General features: G+C 46.2%; 1 protein-coding gene across 2 annotated transcripts in view; it reads right to left on the bottom strand.

Moving 5' to 3' along the window:
* The window catches only part of csmd3b (CUB and Sushi multiple domains 3b), a 2718576-nt gene that overhangs the window by 1124820 nt on the left and 1567535 nt on the right, over positions 1-26221 (bottom strand). For both annotated transcript variants that reach the window (XM_072467431.1, XM_072467430.1), the window contains one exon: positions 16246-16358. In XM_072467431.1, coding sequence (XP_072323532.1) covers positions 16246-16358 — 113 coding nt within the window. The remainder of the gene's footprint in view (positions 1-16245; positions 16359-26221) is intronic.

Genomic DNA, 26221 nt, shown 5'->3' with positions numbered 1-26221 from the left:
TCACCACAAGGGGCATACCATAAACATGATAAAAGGGATGAGTCACTCACACCCTGGGCGAGATTCTCCGACCCCCTGCCGTGAATCCCGCCACCGCCGGTTGCCGAATTCTCCACCACCAGATATTCGGCAGGGGCGGCTTTCGCACCACGCCGGTTGGCGGGCCCCCCGCCCCCGCGATTCTCCGGCCCGGATGGGCCGAAGTCCCGCTGCTAGAATGACTGTCCCACCGGCGTGGATTAAACCACCTACCTTACCGGCGGGTCAATGCGGCACGGGCAGGCTCTGGGGTCCTGGGGGGGCGCAGGGCGATCTGGCCCCAGGGGGTGCCCCCACGGTGGCCTGGCCCGCGATCGGGACCCACCGATCCGCGGGCGGGCCTGTGCCGTGGGGGCACTCTTTCCCTTCCGCCTTCGCCACAGTCTCCACCATGGCGGAGGAAGAAGAGACTCCGTCCACTGCGGATGCGCGGGAATGCCGTCAGCGGCCGCTGACGCTCCCACGCATGCGCCGCCGTCATTTCCGCGCCAGCTGGCGGGGCACCAAAGGCCTTTTCCGCCAGCTGGCGGGGCGGAAATTTGTCCGGCGCGGGCCTAGCCCCTTAAGGTTGGGTCTCGGGCCCCAAAGATGCGGAGCATTCCGCTCCTTTGGGGCGGCGCGATGCCCAACTGATTTGCGCCGTTTTGGGCGCCAGTCGGCGGACATCGCGCCGTTTCCGGAGAATTTCGCCCCCTGTCTTTTTCCACAGACAGACATCTAGAGAGTTAGACAGGGTTGATCAGCAGCATCACACCCCAGCACGTGGCTTAGAGCAAGCTGGTACAGTTAGACTGAGTTACTACAGTTAGATTAGCAGAGAACCAAACTCATTTGAGAACTGTGTTGATGGTTCAATAAACACGTTGAACTCATTTCAGAGTCTGGAGCATTCTTTAGTTAAGACTGCATCAAGCAGCAGCCTGTGTTATCCGAAGCAGCGTAACACAACACGGCGCACCCCTGCCGCGGGTTTCCCGGCGGTGTGGGGTGGATTCAATGGGAAATCCCATTGTCAGCGACTGGACCAGAAGATCCAACCACTAGCCAATTGCAGGCCACCTCCTTCCACTAAAAAAGAAACGCCACATGGAGCCCAGAGAATCTCGCCCGATGGAAATTTGTGCTGAAAACTGAAATTTTATTTTCAATGGTCGGCTGACTTTGGGCGAATTCTGCTGGCAAAAAGCAACAAATATCAAAAACTATTCGAAAATAAGCAAGTGTGATTTAAATGCAATTTCTCTAATCCACATTGTTGCTGGTAATTAGGCAGAAGTTTTAGAATGTCAAATGGCATTTTAATTAAGTAGTTCTGATAATACTATTTAAGATTAGCAAGATGATTATACACCAAATCCTTCAACTAGTTAATTTTGCGAGTATTGTCAAATAAACGGATACTCACATTATGCTGCACATTAACTGAAGTGGCCTAAGGGGGGATTTATCTGGATGCAGAATAGCCAGAAATAATTAGATGAGCAGAACAAACACAAATAATCATTTGAAGAGCTTTATGAATAATGCCCTGATTGGTATAAATTTGGAATGAAAAATATCAGTTGTAAGTGGCACATCCATTTTCAATGCCTTTTGCAGACAAGAACATAGAACATAGAACAGTACAGCACAGTACAGGCCCTTCAGCCCATGATGTTGTGCCAACCATTTATCCTGATCTAAGATCAGCCTAACCTGCACCCCTTCAATTTACTGCTGTCCATGTGATTGTCTAAGAGTCGCTTAAATATCCCTAATGACTCTGACTCCACCACCTCTGCTGGCAGTGCATTCCACACACCCACCACTCTCTGTGTAAAGAACCTACCTCTGACATCTCCCCTTTACCTTCCGCTAATCACCTTAAAATTATGTCCACTCGTGACAGCCATTTCCACCCTGGGGAAAAGTCTCTGGCTATCCACTCTATCCATGCGTCTCATCACCTTGTACACCTCTATCAAGTCACCTCTCTGCCTTCTTCGTCTGGTAAGAAAAGCCCGAGCTCCCTCAACCTTTCTTCATAAGACATGCCCTCAAGTCCAGGCAGCATCCTGGTAAATTTCCTCTGTACCCTCTCCAAAGCATCCACATCCTTCCTATAATGAGGCGACCAGAACTGGACACAATGTTACAAGTGTGGTCTAACGAGGGTTTTATAAAGCTGCAGCAAAACCTTGCAGCTCTTAAACTCAATCCCCCTGTGAATGAAAGCCAACACACCATACGCCTTCTTAACAACCCTATCAACCTGGGTGGCAACTTTGAGGGATCTATGTACGTGGACCCCAAGATCCCTCTGTCCTCCACACTTCCAAGAATCCTGCCTTTTCTCCTGTATTCAGCATTCAAATTCAACCTTCAAAAATGAATCACTTCACATTTATCAAGGTTGAACTCCATCTGCCACTTCTCAGCCCAGCTCTGCATCCTGTCAATGTCCTGTTGTAACCTTCAACAACTCTCAACACTATCTACAACTCCCCCAACCTTTGTGTAATCGGCAAATTTACTAACCAATCCTTCCACTTCCTCATCCAAGTCATTTATAAAAACCACAAAGAGCAGAGGTCCCAGAACAGATCCTTGCGGGACACTACTGGTCATCGACCTCCAGACGGAATACTTTCCATCCACTACCATTTGCTGTCTTCTTTCTGCCAGCCAATTCTGTATCCAGACAGCCAAGTTTCCCTGTAGCCCATGCCCCCTAACTTTCTGAATGAGCCTACCATGAGGAAACTTATCAAATGCCTTACTGAAATCCATATACACCACATCCACTGCCCAACCTTCATCAATGTGTCTCGTCACACCCTCAAAGAATTCAATGAGGCTTGTGAGGCATGACCTGCCTCTCACAAAGCCATGCTGACTATCTTTAATCAAATTATGTTTTTCTAAATAATCATAAATTCTATCTCCCAGAATCCTTTCCAATATTTTGCTCACCACAGATGTAAGACAGATGGGTCTGTAATTCCCAGGGATTTCCCTATTACCTTTCTTGAACAGGGAACAACATTTGCCTCCCTCCAATCATCCAGTATACTCCAGTGGAGAGTGAGGATGCAAAGATCATCGCCAACGGTGCAGCAATCTCCTCCCTCGCTTCCCGTAGTAACCTTGGGTATATCCCGTCAGGCCCAGGGGACTTATCTATCCTGATGCTTTTCAAAATTTCCAGCACATCTTCCTTCTTAATATCAACCTGTTTGAGTCTATTAACCTAGTTCACACTGTTCTCATGAGCAACAAGGTCCCTCTCTCTAGTGAATATTGAAGCAAAATATTAATTTAGGGCCTCCCCTACTTCCTCAGACTCTAGGCACAAGTTCCCTCTACCTTCCCTGATCGGCCCTACTCTCACTCTGATCATCCTCTTATTTTGCACATAAGTGTAGAACGCCTTGGGGTTTTCCCTAATCCGTTCTGCCAGGGATTTTTCATGCTCCCTTCTAGCTCTCCTCAGTCCATTTTTGAGTTCCATCCTGGCTACCTTTTAACCCACTAGAGTCGTGCCAGATCCTTGCTTCCTCAACCTTATGTAAGTTTCCTTCTTTCTCTTGACTAGAAGTTTCACTTCTCTTGTCATCCAAGGTTCCTTCACCTTACCATTCCTTCCTCGTCTCAGTGGGACAAAACAATCCCGCATTCGCAGCAAGTGCTCCTTAAACAACCCCCACATTACTGTTGTGCATTTCCCCAAGAACAATTGTTCCCACTTTATGCTCCTCAGCTCCTGTTTAATGGCAGTATAATTTCCCCTCCCCCAATTAAATACCTTCCATACTGTCTGTTCTTAACCCTCTCCATGACTATGGTAAAGGTCAAGGAGTTGTGGTCACTGTCACCGAAATGGTCTCCCACTGAGACATCTGACACCTGGCCTGGTTCGTTGCCGAGCACCAAGTCCAATATGGCATCCCCCCAAGTTGGCCTATCTACATATTGAGTCTGGAATCCTTCCTGTGCACACCTGACGAAATCAGTTCCATCCAAACCATTTGCACTAAGGAGGTTCCAGTCAATATTTGGGAAGTTGAAGTCACCCATGACAACAACTCTGTTACTTCTGCACTTTTCCACGATCTGCCGCCCAATCTGTTCCTCTATCTCTCTGCTGCTATTGGGGGGTCTATAGAAAACTGCCAATAAAGTGACTGATCCTTTCTTGTTTCGGACTTCCTCCCATAAATCTGGAAAGGGAGCTTCGCAGATGGTCTTCCCACCGCATCTTCGAATGAAGCCCTAAAATGGTCTATTAATGTCCACTTCAGATCCTCATCCTGCAACTGCTGGGGACTGTAGGGGCTCACCGTGTGGGGATAATTTTACAGGACAGGAATTTACAAGGTTTTTTCAGCTAATGCTACAATATTGAGATATCCTTTGGACGCAGGGCATAAAATGTAACCACTGTGGGAATTTTGCTTTGATCCAGGGTTTAAATCTCCTTTATTTCCTGCTTTTTTCTCCTAACACAGGTCTTACTGTAACAAATGCTTCTGGAAGCAACAGGACAAATGCCGTGCTCATCGCCTTCCTCCAATTCCAGTGAGACACATGGGTCAGGGGTTCATTCTCATGGCTCTCATTCTGATTAGCAATTCATCCTGTGCAGAAACGGGCCACCATTCTGCAACTCTTCAAGGCTGCACAGATAAAAGTCTGAATTTAGTGATTAGAGCAGTATCATTTAGTATCATATTCCTGCTCATTCTCATGGAGATAAGATAGATGAAGGAACTCTATCAAGGGGAGAAGGTATTGAGTTAAGACTGTTATGTGCTCCAGCATGAGACAATCGGAAACAAAGATGGTGACATGTGGCACCTGGTTACTCCTGGTTACTAACTAGAAAAGGTCATTAGCAAAGGCTGAGAACTGATGGAACTGATTTCGTCAGGTGTGCACAGGAAGGATTCCTGACTCAATATGTAGATAGGCCAACTTGGGGGGATGCCATATTGGACTTGGTGCTCGGCAACGAACCAGGCCCATGCATCCACGCCATTGGTTGAGAAATATTATGCAAGGCGATGAAGAAGGGGAATAAAGTGCAGATTAACAAGGGGAAATGTGTGCAAAATACCCACAGCAGAACTGAATGAACTCAGTGCTGTAGAGAAAATCAACTCGGCATTTTCAGGTTGTTAGCATAACACACCATTCAGGTCTTAAGTTACTGGCCAAAATTTTCAGGGCATTGGGATTTACTTTTCCTGCGGACAGCGCATACCGGCCCACGGATTTCCCGGCGGCATGGAATGGTTACAATGGAAAATACCATTGACAAGCAGCAGGAGACAGAATTCCGCCATCAGCAAACGGTGCGTGGCTGAGAAACCTGCAGCTGGGGGACCAGAGAATCCCACCCACTGTTTCATCACGATCGTGGGGTCATGATGTGTAAGTTTGCCTCCTTTGTTTCCTGTGGAGGTCGGGAAGGTACATTTTGGGTTGCCATCTTATCTACATCATTGTTGCATCTGGCCAAGCATCTACTACACTGCAGGCTGCCTTTGCACTCGGCAGGGTTCTGAGCAAAGTTTGCAAACACCATATGGTGCAGCCAGATTTCTGTACTTAATGACAGTCTGTCCCTCTTTGAAACACCAGGATAGAGAGAGGACTCCAGGGGCACTGATGTGGAACTGGAGACCTTGGTGGTGGAGTTGGGCATGAGAGGCACCCTGGTTTTACAGGGACTAGGGGGTCCCTCAAGACAAATGGATTGGGAGTAGGTGGCCAGGGAGTCTGGATTGGAGCATTTGGCAGCAGTATCACAAGTAGTCTAATGATCTTGTGTAGGTGGTGAAGGCTAGTGAATGCATCCTTACATCACATCTCCTACTCATCACTCCCCAGCCTGTTCACACCCATCGGCAGTCCCTGGCACTCATGACTCATGGCAAATATGATACTCCTCCTCACCCTCACACAATTGCCAGCCTCACAGTCACCTCTTGCTACCCCCAAATATCTTCAGATATTCAGCTGTGGCAGGCATTGAGTTAAACAATCAGCTGCATTCCTCGCTGCATCACGTAGGAGAAGGTGGCACAAATGGAGGCAACAGGAGCTATACAGAGGGGAATGAGTAGCCTGCATGTCTCAATCACATGGAGGAAATGAGGCTGTCTATTTTTTCAATGGCAATTGCTGAGGGCGTAACCAGTAACAGGGTTGAAACCATCTAAGATAACGATATCCTGAAACCTGATCCTCTTTCTCGAATTTTACCTCCCAGTCATACCACATTCTCAATTTACAAGTTACAGATGTTTAAGCATGCGCGTCTTTGCCCACAATCTCATGCTTGTGCTTATCGCCTTTCGGATATCCGAGAGGTGCAATCCGGCCAAGCAATGGTGAAAAAGCAAAACTACTATGTTGATAAAGTTGCACCATCACCAGACATCACACTTGCAACCACCAGTTCAGATACTCACCCTGCATGTAATTTAGAGAATACCTTGTGGGTGGATCTGCACATGGTGTCAAATGATGGAACACTGCGACTGGCTGAGATCTACCTCCAAATTTACCAGCTAACCACAGACTGAGATTTTCTGCCCAGCTCCCACAATGAGTTTTCGCCGACAGGGGCAGCTCGCCATTGGCAGTCGGTGGGATCGTCTGGTCCTATTGAGATCACCCATGCTGCCACCAAGGAACCCGCTGCGGGGGTCTTCAGTGAGACTGGAAGATCCTGCCAGTGGGAGGGGGTGGAAAATCCCACCCATTGAACTGTTCAAAGTAGACCTGTTTTAAAAAAAACACTAGAGAAGACTCTGATGAAAAATGTCACCAACAGCCCATGGAAGAAGGCTGACATTGATGTAGAATGAAGTGGTTTGTGTCTTATCCAATTTGACCCAACAGGAAGGAGTCTAGCGCTAATCTGACTCAGACATTTCTACAGAACTTGAAGCCCAATCTTTCCTTTGCAACATAAGCAGAAACTATCCAATGTTTGAGTGTGCAACTGAAATTCATATTGCTGCCATCATGGCTTTGGATTACAGTGTGCATGTTGGCTTGCAAGATGTTACTGTGGTCCAGCAATCTGTGCTCCAACAGATTAATAGGATTCCAAGTGCCACCTGAAGGAGTGGCTGTTGCTTCACTGAACGCAACTCTGCTGTCTCCTTCCATGAAGTCAGCATACATCCTCCCATCAAGGCCACTGCAGTGCTTATGCTTTTGCCGATTAGCTAGATAGCCCGCTGCTACCAGCCGAGCCAAGATGGTGCAGTCCACACTCAGGCTTTCTAAGCCCAAGCTGCTCGACAATATTCTCCACAATCTTCTGCAGTCTCCTCCACTGAAAGTCAGCATCCATCCACCACCCATTGTGCAACTATTGGAGTAGCACTGTGTAAAAACATTAGGACAGGTAAGGGCATCCACAAGGGAGGCACTCAGGCAATAAGCAAGGGTGATTATAAAAGCAAAATTATTATGCAGAAATACACTGACATATTTCTCAATTTTAGAAAACTCATAGAATCCGACAGTGTGGGAGGAGACTATTTGGCCCATTGGGTCAGCACCCTCCCTCTGCCCACTCCCTCTTCCTATCCCCTCAACCCCATAACTTAACTTACACATCTTTGGACACTAAGGGACAATTTAGCATGGCCAATCCACCTAACATGCACACCTTTGGACTCTGGGAGGGAATTAAAGCACCTGAACGAAATTCATGCAGACACGGGAAGAACGTGCAAACTCCACATGTACAGTCACCCAAGGTTGCAATCGAACCCGGGTCCCTGGAGCTGTGAGGCAGCAGTGCTAATCAGATAATAATAGGGCAGCATGGCAGCACAGTGGTTAGCACAGTTGCTTCACAGCTCCAGGGTCCCAGGTTCGATTCCCAGCTTGGGTGACTGTCTGTGCGGAGTCTGCACGTTCTCCCCGTGTCTGCATGGGTTTCCTCCGGGTGCTCCGGTTTGCTCCCACAGTCCAAAGCTGTGAAGGTTAGGTGGGTTGGCCATAATAAATTGCCCTTAGTGTCCAAAAAGGTTGGGTGGGGTTACTGGGTTTATGGGGCTACAGGGATAGGGTGGAGGTGTGGGCTTAAATGGGGTGCTCTTTCCAAGTGCCGATGCAGACTCGATGGGCCGAATGGCCTCCTTCTGCACTGTAAATTCTATCTATCGATAATGTATTGGTGAAAGTCCTTATTTGAAGTCCTTTGTACCAAATTTGAAAGGAATATTTGGGATGTGGTTTATCTAGAGGATATAAACAAAGATGTCCTGCTGTGGAGGAGGGAACATGGTTAGTTCAGTTGGCTAGATGTGTAGAATGTGTGCAGAATAATACCAACAGCAATCCCTGTACCGGCAGAGATGTATTTCTTGGGGCCTGCTATCGCACCTTGCCCCATTGTGATATCATGACATTAACCTTGAATAGCAGCCCTTGGACAACAAGGAAACTACATGAAGAGAGAGAAACCATGCTCTGGTCTTCTATGTCTGAAAGAATCAACAAGAATATGTCCAGTATCATCACAGTTAATATGATATTGGAATTCTACTCTTAAACACCAACAAACAATTGAAATGTAAAATACATATCCCAATTGACGGGCAATTGGGTTTCTTTGAGGCAAATGATTTGTCTACGAGCAAATTGATTTATAACAAACTTCCGGTGGCGGTCATGGAGGAGTAGGTTGCACATTCGATAGCTCCCGCCTGAATCAAACTTTCGGACCTTTTCTCTCGGATTTTTGTCGATTTACTGGAATAAATCGGTGGAGTTAGCATCAGTAAGGAGGATTTCCCCCCCCCCCCGGTGTATGGATAGCTGGACCAGAAGTGACCGTGTGAAACAAATTAGTCCTGATAGAGGGAAGCGAGGGGAGCTGGCAGTGCGGCGAAACATGGCAGATGGCAAGGACCAGGGAGCGGCGGCTCACTGGCCGAAGGAGCAACAGATGGAGTTTTTTAAGAGTTGCTTTGCCGAGCTAAAAAGGGGTACGCTTGACCCGATGAAAGTATTGATCGACCAAATGTTGGCGACTCAGGCAGTCCAGGGGAAAGCGATCCAGGAGATTGAATTAAAACTCTCCAACCGAGAGGACGAGATAACTGTGCAGGAGCATGAGGTGGAGGTGCTAGAGGACCGCCACAAGCAGATACAGGAGTAGCTGGAGGAGCTGGAGAACAGAACCAGGAGGCAGAATTTGCCTCCTGAAGGTATTGAGGAATTAGATGTGGGAGCGTATGTGGCGAGTATGCTGGAGTCGTTGATGGGAGCGGGGGCTTTCCCTCGACCCCTGGAGCTGGATGGAGCGCACAGAGCCCTCGCAAGGAAACCCAAGGTGAATGACCCGCCAAGGGCCATGGTGATCTGTTTTCACCGATTTTCATCCTGCGATGGGCCAAGAAGGAACGGAGCAGCAAGTGGGAGAATAATGAGGTGCGCATCTATCAGGACCTGGGTGTGGAGTTGGCCAAGAGACGTGCGAGGTTCAACCGGGCAAAGGCGACCCTCTTTAAGGGGTGAAGTTTGGGGTGTTATACCCAGCGAGACTGTGGTAACGCACGAGGACCGACACTATTATTTCGAGTCGCCAGATGATGTTTGGACATTTATTAAAGAGAAGAAGTTGGACTCGAGTTAAGAGACACTTAATGCTTCGAAGATGGGAGGAGGCGGCGGATTGTAATTGTGTTCTATTTTAATACAAGATTGTGGTTAGTCATAGGCGAGAGAGCGGGTTGGGTGGACGGTTGGAGGGTACTTTGTTCAAAAGATGGTTGATGCGGGGGGGAGGGGGGCCCTGAAGCTAGCACTACCCTTCGGGGGACTTGGTTTTGTTTCAAGTGAGTGTGTTTGTTCAGCTTTATGGTTATGCTAATGGATTTGGAGAGCTGATGTTTACTTAGTGGGGAATGTGATCTAGAAATAGTTTTTTTCTATGTGGGGAGAGGGTCTGAACAATAGGGTGATAGTCTGACCGGCACCAGGAGCGGGGGCTATCGAGGTCAGCTGACTCTCGGAAGCGTGGTGGGGGGGTGACGTAGTGTTGAGTTGGTGTTTGATTTGGGGAATTAGGTTTCTGGTGTTTGGGGGAGAGGGGGTGGGGGGGGGGGATGGCTGCTCTGCGAGCAAGGGAGAGATTTTCTTCAGGGAATAAAAGGACGGTCGGGGCGGCCGCTGCTTGAGGGGGTACCCGGGGAAGCGGGGGGCACAGGCTTGGGGCTGTCCAAGAAAGAGTGATGGCTAATCGGCGGGGAGGGGGGGGGGGGGGTAGCCCCCCGTCCAGGCTGATCACTTGGAACGTGAGGGGTCTGAATGGGCCAGTTAAGAGAGCACCCTTGTTCGCGCATTTAAAGGGACTAAAGGAAGACATGGCAATGTTCCAGGAGACACATCTGAAGGTCACAGATCAGATGAGATTAAGGAAGGGTTGGGTGGGTCAGGTGTTCCACTCAGGGCTGGATTCGAAGAGCAGGGGGGTAGCAATTCTGATCAGCAAGCGAGTGGCATTTGAGGCTGGGAGAATAGTGGCTGATAAAGGGGGTAGGTATATCATAGTGAGTGGGAAGCTGGAGGGGATCCGAGTGGTACTCGTGAATGTCTACGCCTCTAACTGGGACGATGTGGATTTTATGAGGCATGTGTTTCCAATTGAGGGACAATAAGCATGGCCAATCCACCTAGCCTGCACATCTTTGGGTTGTGGGGGCGAAACCCACGCAAACACGGGGAAAATGTGCAAACTGCACACGGCCAGTGACCCATAGCTGGGATCGAACCTGGGACCTCGGCGCCATGAGGCAGCAGGGCTAACCCACTGCGCCACTGTGCTGCCCCTAAAGTTGGTGATTATAGGAATGGATCATAATGGGGTTGCTTCTTCACGGGACTGATTATTAGCACATTTCTGAACTGACAGATGAAAACGCTTTAAGCAAAAGCAATATTTTGCTTTTTAGGTATTGAGAATAAGTAATCTTAATTCAGAAATTTGTGGCCTAATGGAGTATAGAGCTCGTGTGAATGAGAACATTTTATGCATTCTTCCAGTAATAGATGTTGCCTAATAGAGATTTGGGGGCCTGTTTAATACCCTTTTATCATTTAATGGAAACCAGCTGTGAGAGAGTGATAATAAGTTCAGTTTGTTTCTTTTTATGGGACATATCACCATTTGTGAGCAATACTAAGCAAACTTTAATAGTGTTTGTTTAATAGGAACAATTCTAATCAAATAAATGTTTATTTGCCATGCATGGGCTACATAATGCAGTCTATATTATACTCAGAAGAGGGATGCAGTTAATAGTAATAAGCAGGATAATAGTATTCATGTTTCACTTCATACAAGGTTTAATACAAACCAGATTATGTGCAATAACGCTGCATGTAGTAAAGTATCTATATAACCTCTCCATAATTAACATTTAATAAGCGCACAAGGAGTAACAAGAGATAATTCCTGGAACCATAGTCCAGGAATAAGAAAACATGAAATGCTTGGCCGTATAACAGATTTTCAGGTACCAGCTAAGTCTGAATATTGTAAGCATTAGCTTTAATTCCTTGCTACCAGCGATAGGAAAAATCTTGCCTTCACTTTCTATCAAGAATACACTTCATTGAACAAGTAGGTTATGTTTTAAATAAAATTATAATATTGAAAGCCATTCAGTACCCTTCTGCTAGATGTCATTAAAAGAAAAATGACTAATGAAGATCAGCTGGTGGCAAATGTAATGATGGCAGGTGTCACACTGATTTGATGTTAATACTAGTTGTCATGTGTAGAAGCAGATAAGAAAAACTTTACAGAGGTATCAAGGAGCAGGTCACATGATCTGCTATGTGTTCCAGCAGCTCTGGGGTGTGACGACAGCAGTGCTTGTTTACTACTGCAGCAGTCTCTCAGTTTAACAGGAGCCAAAGAGATATCTGAATGATATTAAGTCATCACTGCACACTCAGGCTGTGTGTCGTTCATAATAAGTGGCAATTTGCAAGCACCTTTGAAAAGTTACACAATCAAAAACCAACAACAAAAAAGACGTACATTCTTAACATCTGAAGCAACGCATTTCAAAACAGACAGCAACAATCAACTCTGAACAGTTGTATAGTTGTTCACTGCCAGGCTTGCTTATGATCGATTGCAGGTAGGTTGTTGAGTTAGACTCCAGCTCAGAAATTTCTGTGTGGATCATAGAGAGACAGACCTGGAGTGGAGTGCAATATTACTTCCACTGGCCCACTGCCAGTTTCCCTGAAACTGTGAGAAATCTCAGCATCTGATTACTTTTTAAGTTGTTTCTACCACATCTGTACTATCCACTTAATGGGATGAAAAATGTTGCTGTGACACCTTAATCCAGTGTCAGTTACCCCTTGGAGTTCTTATCGGGCATCGGAGAAATTAAACAAAATACCTCCTTCTGCCAGTTTTGACATTGCAATTAGTAATAGATCACATTCAAGAAACTGCCAATGCAATGTCTCAATTCCACATGTCTTCCCCTTATAGCTCTCGCTACACTGGATGCCACTGACATTCAGTACTTCCATGGGTGGAAATAGGGGATCACATTGTATGCTGTGCCTCCTTCTTTTCCTTTCTATTATATGATGTGGAGATGCCGGCGTTGGACTGGGGTGAGCACAGTACGAAGTCTTACAACACCAGGTTAAAGTCCAACAGGTTTGTTTCGATGTCACTAGCTTTCGGAGCGCTGCTCCTTCCTCAGGTGAATGAAGAGGTATGTTCCAGAAACACATATATAGACAAATTCAAAGTTGACAAACTGTTATATGTCAGTTATATGTCAGAAATATAACTGTTATATTTCTATTATATGTCAGCCTATTTATGTTGGGCCCACCTTAAAATGCTGGATTTTCAATGAGCCAGTAAATGGCCTCCAACTACCAAAAATGTGCTGTTAATGTGAGCTACCCTCCAATGCATTGTGTGATCTAGCAGGTAGTGGGTTGCTTTGATGGTTTGTCCCGTATTCTCTTTCAGCATTTGGTGTTGAGCACTCCCACAGCAGTTCAGATATTTATAACAAGAAATGTTCAGGAATTCAACTTTCTTTTGCCAGACTATGGAACAATTTCAACGCGGTGGACAGAGAGGATAACAGTCAGGGATTTACTTGGACTTATTTAATTTCTGAAAGTGTCCCCTAGGACATGTATTCTTATCAGCTACAGCATTAGGATGCAATACATTATCTTGGTTAATTTCTGGCCTGAATGTAGTTCAGGATCAAAAGATGAATTTCTCTGTACCTTGACAAAGATGCCTACAATATTCTGTAACTGTGGCAGGTATCCACATGATAGAATATTAACATTGCTAATGGCAATAAGCATTATCAAGATTTGTTGAAGATATCTACTCCTCTCGGATTCTCCAGCAAACCTTTTTGACGAATTAACCTAATGGTGCTCAAATGGACATGGTGAATAAGACAAAGAACCGAATGTTTGAAGCATACACTTCTAATTTTTTCGCTCTTTTTCTGAGAATTGTTCTTTATTCATAAAGTTCAACTGAGATGAAGAACCTCCGATGAGGAGAATTACATGCACAAACCAATAACATGTGGATTTCACCATGTGTCGGGATAATAAGAGATATTTGCCCTTTAGATCTTAGCTGATGTTTGCAAGCACTGAACACTTGGAATATAAATTCTAAATTATCCTTTACAATTTAAAATACAAAGGGCTTGTATAATTTTGCCAGTGAGCCACAAGCTGAGCATTTCTGCTGCACGAGTAAAAATGCACAAAAGCAAAGAATTCAAAATTGTTTTCCCTAGATTTACTGCTGGCTTGATCAGGTCAAGTCAAAACTAAAATTCACCCTCAAGTATTCACATGTTATTCCAGCACACCTTCGAGTAAGCTTTTATTTTTAGGAAGCAACATGAAGAATGTTGCCATGTTTTTTTAAGAAATGGCAAATACCGGTAATAATAAAAAAATACTGCATCTTGTTCGGATAGTAGTGTTTTTCTGACTTAATTGAAACACGTTAGAGAATTCCGTCAGGTTCCATCGCCATATCAAGTAGCTGCTCAGTCTATACTATGTATGCCATCATGAAGACATCCCATAAAGATTTTTGGAGTGTATCAGAACTTTCAGGGGTACATTTTCGTACTCTGATAAGTTAACCACATCTGCTTATTTGTATTCTTCAAACACAGTTCAACAGATAAGGGCCGGAATTCTCCAGCCGTTCATTGGCAGTGCGATTCTCTAGTCCTGACAGCAGCGCACGTGACCCGCCGGTCTCTTGGCGACATGGGGTAGTGTCAATGGGAATTCCCATTGACAGTGGAAGAAGCCATTTGCGCCACCAGCAAATGGAACGGCGTCTCCCAAGAAACATGCGGCTGGGAGGCTGGATTAAATTCACACACCAACGGGATGCCATGCAGAACATTTTGCTGACTTTATGTTCCCTTAGGGTAAGCTGACCTAACTGCAAACACTCAAGGAGAAACAATGGGTATAATTCTCCCATCCAAGACAAAGTCCAATGCGGTGATAGGGATGGAGGACGTTTCCCACTGTGGAGGCTGATGGGAAACCACGCATACCTTCCATTCCTGGCATTATTAATTCTGCATCCAAGCATTTTGCACCATCTTCAATGGTGGTTGGCGGGGGGGGGGGGGGGGGGGGGGGGTGGGGGGGGGGGGGGGGTGGGGGGGGGGTGGGGGGGGGGGTGGGGGGGGGGGCTTGATGGATATCTTTGACCCACCATTGAAGAAAGAAAATGCACCTTTTGAAGAAAGAGGATGGATTTCCAGGAACACTCTGAAGCTGGAAGATAAATCTCCTTGGAGTCACTGAAGCTACAAGATTTACCGAATAGATGCTCCCCTCACCGTTCTCCCCCTCTTCTCCACCTCTTCCACTCCCACCCCCCACACTACTGAGGTGTTCCTGGGTCCAGGGTCGCTGACAGCCTCTATCCCGAGCTCTGAAGATTGCCCCAGGCCTTCAGTAAGTTCCAACTTTTGCACGCCATGTTGGTCCAGATGTGTTCTGAGCGGGTGTGTTTTCCTGTTGTCGTAATGGAAAATTAGGTGATGGGTGAAAATTCAACTGAGACCTTCATTTGCAGCCTATTGGCAGGATGCAAATAAGTTAATTCCTGATCCACCTTGGCAGGCACTATCGGAAGATGGTAAATTCATGCCGGTGTGAAAGCAATTTTTATGCTGATTCCCACTTTGTGGACATGGGAGAATTCTATTCAATGTATTTTTGAACACAACATTTATATGTGGTAACAGAAAGCAAGATCAAAATAACCTGCAATGCATGTTATTTTAATTGAACACTGGTCTGCGAGTGCAGGTTCCTCTCTGTTTGTTTATTTGAACAACTTTCTTTGAGAACATTTATCACAAGAAAATTCTCCCTTGTTTCAATAGGTTGACTGTTCTGGAGGAAATCTAAATTATCAAAAATTGACAGAGTACTTCAGTGCAGCAGAGAAATAAATTGGCAAATCGAGTGGAGGATTGACAGTGGCCTTGCTTCTACCTCTTACAAACCAGAAACAATCTCTGTGAGAAGGTGCAAAATGTACCAAAAAGTGCCATGTTTCCTTCTCACTCTATTGGTGTGGTTGTGATTAATAATGCAGCTAATTTGACAGACAGTCCATTGTCAATTTTTGGCAGCAATGAGGAATATAACTGAGCTACCACTTTGAAAAGGAACTTCTGGGTACTGATGATGATTTTTCTACCCTCGCAGTTAATGTATACAGGTGCTCACTGGAAACCAATAGTGCATTCAGTGATTTCAACAGGGTCAGGGAATACCTGCTATTGCTGCATTGCTTACAGTTCACCAGAGAGGAGAAATATGGAAAATCTAGCTTTGGGTAAGAAAAGAGGCAGAGTTATGAAACATACTGCTTAGTAGTGAAGATGGTCAATGATCTTTATTCACACACTTTGCTGGTGCAAAGTCACCTTTGTACTCTGAAGGTTTTCACTCTCTAATTAATATTTCATGAGGCTTTGGATGTAGACAGACACAATTTAGACATTAATATTAATTTTTGCTTTCAACATTATTTAAACATTATTCCCAGAGATGCCCAAGGCTTTTATTTGTATCTGCACAAAATTCTCTTCTGAAAATAAGCATCCTTCGTGTCTGAAAAGTTACCTTGGTACTGAGCACTGAATCCTCTGTGCCTGTGGTTGTTATCTGATACAAAATGCAGCCTAAGCCAGTTCTTGCTGCTGATAATAGGTGGAGGCAGATTCATCCCTGAAAACCTGCAACAGAAAATAAAACAGGAATATCTTTGTTATTATCATCTCAGTTCACTTCTCTCCTTTAATATCTGTCATCCAAATGCACCAGCATCACATTTAGAGTCAGGCGGATGGAAAGGAGGGTTATCAATCTCTGCACACCATAAATTGTTCAAAGTGAAATACATAATTAGAAGGCGAGGGATCTTTCGGCTCCAGTCGTCTTTTGTGATAAACATGATATGTGGAATCTTGTGCCTTTTAAGAATAATCGGACGGGGGCGGGGGGTGCATTTTCTGGTCCCTCTTGCTGGCAATGCATCCACTGACATTAATCTGATGGGAGGTGTCATGTTCACTGGCTGCCCCTGCATCTGCCATGCATTTAAAGACAGTGGGCAGGTTCATGAGGCTGAAAGCCTAATCAGAAGGCCTGATGCCTTGAAAGGTTGACAGCCCCACTGCCAGAAGGGCACTGTTGCTGCATGATGAAAATCTCAAGCATGCCTATCACCTTGAAGTGTCCGCTGAACAGGTATTTTCTTCTTAAAATTAAAATGAAGTCACAAATACCAGGCCACCAATGTGCAGGGATGTAATTCTACCAGATAGCATGCATCCTGTGGTGTGGACCATTAATCTCTGTGCACCCAGTGCTTCAATGGAGAGGGGTCAAGCTGAAACAGAGCTTGCTGGTCCCCAGGCACAGTGGTCTCCAGACACCTGCCAGTCTTTGTGCTTTGCCAGTGCTGGGACTGTGGGTGTGGGCAGGCACCCACCACCAGTATTATTCTAGCGGTGTTCCCGTTCTGCTCATAATTTGGTTTTTAGGGGCGGCAGGGTGGTGTAGTGATTCGCACTGGTGTCTCAAGGCACCGAGGACGCAGGTTCGATCCCAGCTCCAGGTCACTGTCCGTGTAGAGTTTGCACATTCTCCCCGTGTCTGCATGGGTCTCAACCCCACAACCAAAGGTGTGCATGGTATGTGGATTGGCCACACTAAATTGCCCCTTAATTTGAAAAAAAATAATTGGATACTCTGAAATTGTTCAAAATAATAATAATTTCGTTTTTAAATATTCAACTTGGCTACCCACAACTGCTGGGTAGGTAGGCATTATTTTTGATGACCTGCCTTCAGCAACATTGCGCAAAGTCAGGAACAAGTTGGATCACTGACTGAAGTCTTCATATCTAAATTTCCTCTCCCTCCTGCCAGTCAAGTTCGCTTTTGCAGGACTAGCAAGATTCCCCCCCCCAACAAATTCACTGCAATTTTTAAAAGATTACAATGGACTAGGTATGTAGGTAACTCACTGTAATCTACAATGGGTCTTAGGCATTTTGCTCCATTAGGGAGTGATGGCTGGCTATACAGCTTGAGGCCATGACTCCACATAATGCAGGGCCAGGGCAAGGAGGCCGGCTGCCAGAAATACCACAGCAAGTGGGCAGATTGAACACATGCTGGTGGTGTCATTCTGCATCTCACTGAGGCAAACTGAAATCCTTGAATTATCATTGTTACCATTAAGGCCAGTATACCATTACATTTATAAATAATGCATTCAAAACAGTAAATAAATAGTTACCCTAAATCACTCTGTTTGGGGTGTGATTCTTCAAAAGAAAGACTAATTTTGGGCTGGTTTGGTGGGGTGATTCCCGCCAGGTATTTAGGCGCAATCCAGACCGGTATTCATCCTCACTTAGTCACAAGATCGGCTCCTCAGAGATCAGGGCATCAATTTTAAAGGGTGCCTAGTTCTCAAAGTGAGGCTCAATGTCCCCCACATCCCCCAACTCGGACATCGCAATCGCTTGCAGACATGGGCAACACGTCCAGCCTCCCCCATCACTAGAAATCCATGGGACCTCCCTACCCCAGCACCAGTATGAGGGTGACCTGGCCCCACACCCATCCATAGTCGTGGACATTGGGGCATCATCCACCCCCCCCCGCCCACCCCCCACCAAAGTGAGCACACTCCACTAGTGTAGTTGAGGATCCATCCACCATTAGGGCCCCCACTTTCTGTAACCCCCCACTTTTCAGCCATAGAATGCTTATCGTGCAGAAGGAGGCCATTCGGCCCATCGAGTCTGCACTGACCCGTCGAAAGACCAGCCTATCTAGGCTCAATTCCCCCACCTGATCCCTGTAACCCCACACAACCTTTGGATACTTAGTGGAAATTTAGCATGGGCTGTTCACCTATTCTGCACATTTGGACTGTGGGAGGAAACCACCGCACCCAGAAAAAAATCCATGCAGGCACAGGGAGAATGTGCAAACTCCACACAGACAGTAACCTGAAGTCGGAATCAAACCGGGGTCCCTGGCACTGTAAGGCAGCAGTGCTATCCACTTCAACCCCCAGTCTTCATAATCTCTCTTCTAACCAGTCCTTCACCCCTTCTTTCATGGGCCCCCTCCGGCCCCGCCTGTTAGAGCGAAACCCATTTTGGACCTCTCCCTCTATGCACCCAAAGCAATGGGTAGGCGGCGGGTGCAACACAGTGGGAAAATCCCACCATTGATATTTTCGATAACAACTTTTTCACATTGCACAATAAATTCATAGCAGAATGCCAGCAAACAAAATGTGTCCTCAGTAATTAAGTCGACATCAAAGTTTAATTTAAAAATGGGGCTATCTCGTTTTATTAATGATATAGAATCATAGAAGTTTACAGCATGGAAACAGGCCCTTCGGCCCAACCAGTCCATGCCGCCCAGTTTTTACCATTAAGCTAGTCCCAGTTGCCCGCACTTGGCCCATAACCTGCAGTGCTATCTTATCATTTCTGTTCTGTTTTCTTTATGCTGTTAGATGACATTATTTCTACAGTTTATTCCTTAAAAGACTAATTTTTTTTAAAAAAATTGTTCAGGGATGTGGGAATCGCTGGCTGAGCCTGCATTTATTGCCCATCCCTACTTGCCCTTGAACTGAGTGATTTGCTAGGCCATTACAGAGTCAACCACATTGCTGTGGTTCTGGAGTTACTTGTAGGCCAAACCAGGTAAGTACGGCAGATTTCCTTCCACGGCTTTCATTGAATTCAAATGTTACCACCTGCCAATGATGGGATTTTTCTCAGAGCATTGCCCAGCGTCTCTGGATTACTAGTCCAGTGACAATTCTACAATGCCATTACCTCCCCCTGCAGGGTGCAGGTGTCAGAATGAAGCAATTAAGAATTTCTCTGTGCCCAAGAGATGCTGAGCTATCCTCGTCCTACATTTATCCCCAAGTCATTTATATATGTCACTGAGGTTAATGTTTGGAGTGGTACTAGTATATGAGTAGAGGAATCATGTGGCAAGTCAATGGACATGCTGCAGTAAGAGAAATAAATGACCAGTGATCTGCCGAATTGCAAGGAATATAAAAATACTGCTTTGAAATAATTATGCATATGCACAGCTGCACTCTGGTGACACTTCCACAGTCCGCTCTTCTATTTTTGGTGCAAAGTTCACTTCAATGATATCTGGACACTGCATACCTGCGGTTAAAAACACAAGTAATAAGGGCAGGACCGGGCCATTCAGCTTCTCAAAACTGCTCTGACGTTCAACGTCACCGTGAATGTTGATCTTCTACCTCAACACTGTTTTTCCGCACTATGTCCATATCCCTTAATTTCCTTACTATCCAGAAATCCATTGACCTCTGAGTTGATTATATTCCAATTGAGTGTCCACTGAGCTTCCAGCTCTCAGGATTGGAGAATTCCAAAGATTCAAACTTCTCTAAGTGAAGAAATTTAACTTAATCTCAGTCCAACATGGCTGCCTCCTGAGACTGTGCGAGCACGGTCTGGTTTCTGCAGCAAGGGGAAACATCCTCACAGAAGTGAACTTGTTAAGCAACGTGGGAATGTTATAGTGTTATAACCCTACAGGAAGCCCAGGGATCTACAACCTCAGAGTCCTTGTGGCCTCACCCGAGTACAATTTACCCAGAGGAGGGGTGCAAGGATACCCCCATTTCCTAGGACTACTGGGACATAAATATCTTTGCCTGGATGTGGGCTGTGCGAGGGAGACCCTTTGAGGAATGGAATGTGTAATTAGTAAGGAGAATAAATCAAAACTTTTCTACAGCCATCGCTTTCAAGTGGTCGCTTGCCTGAGACCTTACAATATGTTTCCATGTGATCACCTTTTGTTCTTCTTAACTCTAGGGAAGATATGATGTGGAGATGCCGGCGTTGGACTGGGGTGAGCACAGTACGAAGTCTTACAACACCAGGTTAAAGTCCAACAGGTTTGTTTCGATGTCACTAGCTTTCGGAGCGCTGCTCCTTCCTCACCTGATGAAGGAGCTGCGCTCCGAAAGCTAGTGACATCGAAACAAACCTGTTGGACTTTAACCTGGTGTTGTAAGACTTCGTACTAGGGAAGATAGTCCTGGTCCACCCAATCATTCCTTATAGGACAATCACTTTATCTATGAAGTTTGGTGAACCTTTGTTGCACTCCCCCCAAAGGTAAGGAGACCAAAATTGTACACATTACTCCTGGTGTGGCCTTACCAAGGCCTTGCACAGTTGACTAATACACTTACACTCCGCTAACATACCATTTGCTTTCCTAATTTCTTCCCATACCTGCTAGAAGGATTCTTATGTTTAAACCCTGTTTTTTTCCTGTTTACCCATTTCTTTTATTTTGCTGTTAAACTGTTGACCTATAGTTGATTTATGGACATGCGCTTTGAAGGCAAATTGTATCTTTAACTCAAGCAGGAGCAGTATTCTGTGACTTCAAGAAAGCAGTTTCATGAATCAGCTTTTAATTCAAGCAAACGGATTCCAGAAGGCAGTGCTGTCTTTAATTCAAACAAGTAGATTACAGAACGGATTACAGTAGATTGACTGACATCAATGATGACTCATATTGATGGACTTGGCTGATAGCAAATGAACTGGCTGGAGATGCAGGGCTTTGCGATAGCTCATGATGTTTGCTTCTGGTTTCTCTGGAATGTCTCTCTCCCCAGTAAGGCTGGGTGGTTGTAGTTGGCGGAATTGTCACATGAAGAGAGACTAAGTCAGTTAGGATTACATTCATTAGAGTTTAGAAGAGTGAGAGGGGATCTCATAAAATTATAACAGGGTTAGACAGGGTAGATTCACAAAGAGCGTTCCCAGTGGTTGGGGAGTCCACAACTAGGGGATAAGGGATAAACCTTTTAGAACTGAGGTGAGGAGAAATTTCTTCACCCAGGGAGTGATGAATCTGTGGAATTCACTACCACAGAAAGTAGTTGAGGCCAAAAGGTTGTGTAATTTCAGGAAGGAATTAGATACAGCTCTAGGGGCTAAAGGGATCAAGGAATATGGGGGAAGACAGGATCAGGATTGAACTTCATGATCAGCTATGATCATAATGAATGGTGGAGCAGGCTGGAAGGGCCGAATGGCCTCCTCCTGCTTCTATTTTCTCTGTATGTTTCTATGTAAAGGTGGACCTTTGAGTTGAAGGCCCGGTTTAATAAAGGCTAAAGGGTCTCTCCAAAATAAGTCCAACTGCCTGTAAGTACTGAATGAATGTTTCTGCTGGAAGACCATCTCCAACTGTACACCGGCGGCTTCGATCACTCAGCGTGCTGAGAGGACAGCCTGCTACAAAGAATTCAACATCAAAAGCAATGACTCATCAGGTTTTACCATAATCCTTATTATTTTTACCCCTTTCCACCCCTCTATGTCTGCTTGTCTTGTGGGTATGAGTAGAGGGTGGGACAGTTAGTAGGGGGTGGTAGTACGTTAACTTGCCATTATTACAGTGTAAGTACTGAATAATTCGTCTTTGTTTCTATTGTAAAATTAGAAACATGGACCGGGATTCCCCCTACACGGCGGGGGGTCCCGGCGGGATGGAGTGGCGTGAACCACTCCGGCGTCGAGCTGCCCTTTAGGGGCCAAGCCCTCACCTTGAGGGGCTAGGTCCGCGCTGGAGTGGTCACTTCCGCATCGGCCATCGCGGAGGCTGTGGCCGAGGCGGAATGAAAAGAGTGCCCCCACGGCACAGGCCTGCCCACGGATCAGTGGGCCCCGATCGCGGACCAGGCCAATGTGGGGACACCCCCTGGGGCCAGATCGCCCCGCGTCCCCCCCAGGACCCCGGAGCCCACCCGCGTCGCCAGTACCGCCAGTAAGGTAGGTGGTTTGATTCACATCGGCAGGACTGGCGTGACAGCAGCGGGACTTCGGCCCATCGCGGGCCGGAGAATCGCCGGGGGGGGGGGGGGGCCCGCCAACCGGCACGGCGCAATTCCCACCCCCACCGAATTTTCGGTGCCAGAGAATTCAGCAGCCGGCGGGGGTGGCATTCACACCACCCCACGGCAATTCTCCGACCCGGCGAGGGGTCGGAGAATCCCGCCCATGGTGAGTGTAAATTATTGGGCAGCCAAGGCTCAAAGATTTCGAGAATATTATACGAATTATTGATTAATTCACGTGTGTTGTGACTCCGGGGCCTGTGGGGCTGGAATTGACCCTGCACTAGCCCAGGATGTCGTAACCCTGCATATTGCATAGTTAAAATATACTTTACCATGATCATAGATTCATTGGCAAATTCCATTTGTTTGTGAACAGACCTGTCTAAGGCCAAGAATACTAAGCACAGGTTTCATATTAATGATGCATTCAAGCAGAAACTTTTTCTTATGTCTGGTGCAATCATTAAAATAATAAGTTTATGAAAAGAAAACAGCTCAGTATAAATGTGATTTTTTTTCTTTAGTATATTCGTTCCATTTATGTTGTGTTTCATCACAACAATGTAGCCACATTCAATCACCATGAGAAGGAAACATATTTTATATTATCTTAGCTGTTTGTGAGGCAATTGTGTGCTTTTTTTTAAAGCAGGAGATCATGGAGATCAGGAGATCAGGGGGGCGTGGAGGGATCTGGCCCCGGGTTGGGCTCCCACGGTGTCCTGGCCCACGATCGGGGCCCACCAATCTGCGGGTGGGCCTGTTCCGTGGGGGCACTTCTTCCGTCCGCGCCAGCCACTGCAGGGCTCCACCATGGCCGGCGCAGAGAAGAGAACCCCCCGCGCATGCGCCAAAATATGCCGGCCGGTCTGCACATGCGCGGAACCACACCGGCCCTTTGGCGCATGCGCGAACTCTCGCCATCCCTTTGGCGCCGGCTAGAGCGGCGCCAACCCCTCCGCCGTCCACTTAGCCTCCGAAAGTGCGGAGAATTCCGCACTTTCGGGGGCTGTTGACACCGGAGTGGTTGGCACCGGTTCTCCCGCCAGCATGGGGACTTCATCCCCAGAAGAGAAAATCCCGGCCTAGAAATTTGAGGAGAATGTTTTTTCTCTCAGAGTCATTGTTAGTCTGCGGAATTCTCTTCCCCAGAAATTAGTGGAGGCTGGGTATTCAAAGCAGAGTTAGACAGATTATTCAAAGACAAGGGACTTGAGGGTTATGGGGGGCAGACAGCAAAGTGGAGTTGTGATCACAACCAGATCAGCCAGGACTTTAATGAATGGCGAAGCAAGTATAAGGATCTGAAAGGCCTACTCCTGCTTCGTGTGTACCATTGGGGCAGCACGGTAGCCTTGTGGATAGCACAAATGCTTCACAGCTCCAGGGTCCCAGGTTCGATTCCGGCTTGGGTCACTGTCTGTGCGGAGTCTGCACGTTCTCCCCGTGTGTGCGTGGGTTTCCTCCGGGTGCTCCGGTTTCCTCCCACAGTCCAAAGATGTGCAGGTTAGGTGGATTGGCCATGATAAATTGCCCTTAGTGTCCAAAATTGCCCTTAGTGTTGGGTGGGGTTACTGGGTTATGGGGATAGGGTGGGGGTGTTGACTTTGGGTAGGGTGCTCCTTCCAAGAGCCGGTGCAGACTCGATGGGCCGAATGGCCTCCTTCTGCACTGTAAATTCTATGAAAAAAAATTCTATGATCTACAGTAAAACAGCAAGGTTCCTTAGCCAGCACCTTCCAAATCCATGACCGTTACCATCTAGAAGGACCAGTGCAGCAGATACCTGAGAATCCCACTCACTGGAGGTCCCCCTCCTAGTCATTCACCATCCTGACTTGGAAAGATATCACCATTCCTTTACTGTCGCTGGGGCAAAATCCTGGAGCTCCCTCCCTAAAGCACTGTGGATAACCTACACCCCAGGGACTGCAGCAGTTCAAGAAGGCAGCTCACCACAACCTTCGCTTTTTCTTCTTTTATCAATTAGCTTAAGCCTGAGCCCTCTGGTTCTCAACACTTCCACCATTGAGAACATTTTTTTTCCAGATGCACCCTGTCCAAGTCCCTCATGATTTTGAATACTTCTATCAAATCTTCACTTGGACTTCTTTTCTCCATTTTTTGCCGAAGTGCACAACCTCATATTTTCCCACATTATATTCATTCTGCTCAACTTTTGTCCACTTGCTAGACCTACATTTCAGGCATCCTGCCTACACACAAATTTTGAATGTGGTATATGAATTTCAGTGCTGGTGTGATGCCAGGTACATAGGCCATTTGTTGATGTCTGGTAGATCACATGAAACAGCATGTGCCTTTGGATGCTTGCAAGAAGCAAAGTACTGACCATACAGAATAAACTTTGCAAAACTCAAAACATAATCTAACATTAGATGCGATTGCATGATTGGACAGCATTTGCTATACAATTCCGGGTTTACAAAAAACGACACTAACAATCAATTTAAGATTATCTGTCAGATTCTATATGGCTCAATTTTGCTTGCTAGAAGCCGCAGCACATGGTGCAGTGGTTAGCACTGGGACTACGGCGTTGAGGATCCGGTTTAGAATCCCGGCCCTGGGTCTCTGTCCGTGTGGAGCTTGCAAATCCTCCCCGTGTTTGCGTGGGTTTCGCCCCCACAACCCAAAGATGTGCAGGGTAGGTGAATTGGCCACACTAAATTGCCCCGTAAGTGGAAAAAAATGAATTGGGCACTCTAAATTTTAAAAAAAAGTTCTGTGGCCATGTGTCATGGAGGGAATTGCCACATGAACACTGCTTCTTCAATTAGCTCTCTTTATCTAAATGTAAATTTCAACTTGCCATGTGCTGAAGGATAGGCATGATCAAAAGATTTGTTTTGTTCTATTACAATCTATCATATTCTCAACTAAATAAAATTAATTTCTCTCTAATTGTTTCAGATGACCCCAATGAATAATAAATTTCCATTGTCATTCAGTTTGAACAACTGCCAATCCATAATGACTGGTAAATAAATTTTGAGTACCCAATTCATTTTTTCCAATTGAGGGGCAATTTAGCGTGGTCCATCCACCTAGCCTGCACATCTTTGGGTTGTGGGGGTGAAACCCACGCAAACACGGGGAGAATGTGCAAACTCCACATGGACAGTGATCCTGGACAGATTCGAACCTGGGACCTCGGCGCCGAGGCAACAGGGCAAATCCACTGTGCCACCGTGCTGCCCGGTAAATAAGATTTTATATGGCAGTGAATAATACCAAGTCCAAGGATTTTTAGATCATGGCAAATAAGCAAGGTAAAGAAAAAATATATCCTACTGCCATTCGCTATCCAGTGATCCCTTGTTAGAAACTGTGGGGTAAGCCCCACTACCGAATGTCTGACGAGTAGAATGCTGGCCAACCGGCTGCATGACATATCTGAGGGGGAAGGCCAAGTCTATTTTGAAGGTCAGGTCTCATTAGTCTCAGGCCGGTTGGTGTAAACCGAGCACCCTGTGGAGCCCTTCTGGTTCCAGGTTAGCACAAGTTCAGGTGGACTCAATATTGTTTAAAGGTGGAATTCAAATAAGTGATGGTAAAGGGAAAGTGCATATTAAAGAACCATCTGCAAAACCGAATTCTGGTCACTGATTGTGCTCAACC

This window comes from Scyliorhinus torazame, chromosome 11 (assembly GCF_047496885.1).
Source record: "Scyliorhinus torazame isolate Kashiwa2021f chromosome 11, sScyTor2.1, whole genome shotgun sequence".
NCBI lineage: Eukaryota > Metazoa > Chordata > Chondrichthyes > Carcharhiniformes > Scyliorhinidae > Scyliorhinus > Scyliorhinus torazame.
Note: the sequence above shows the minus strand (reverse complement) of the source record. Positions and strands in the feature narration are given on the sequence as shown.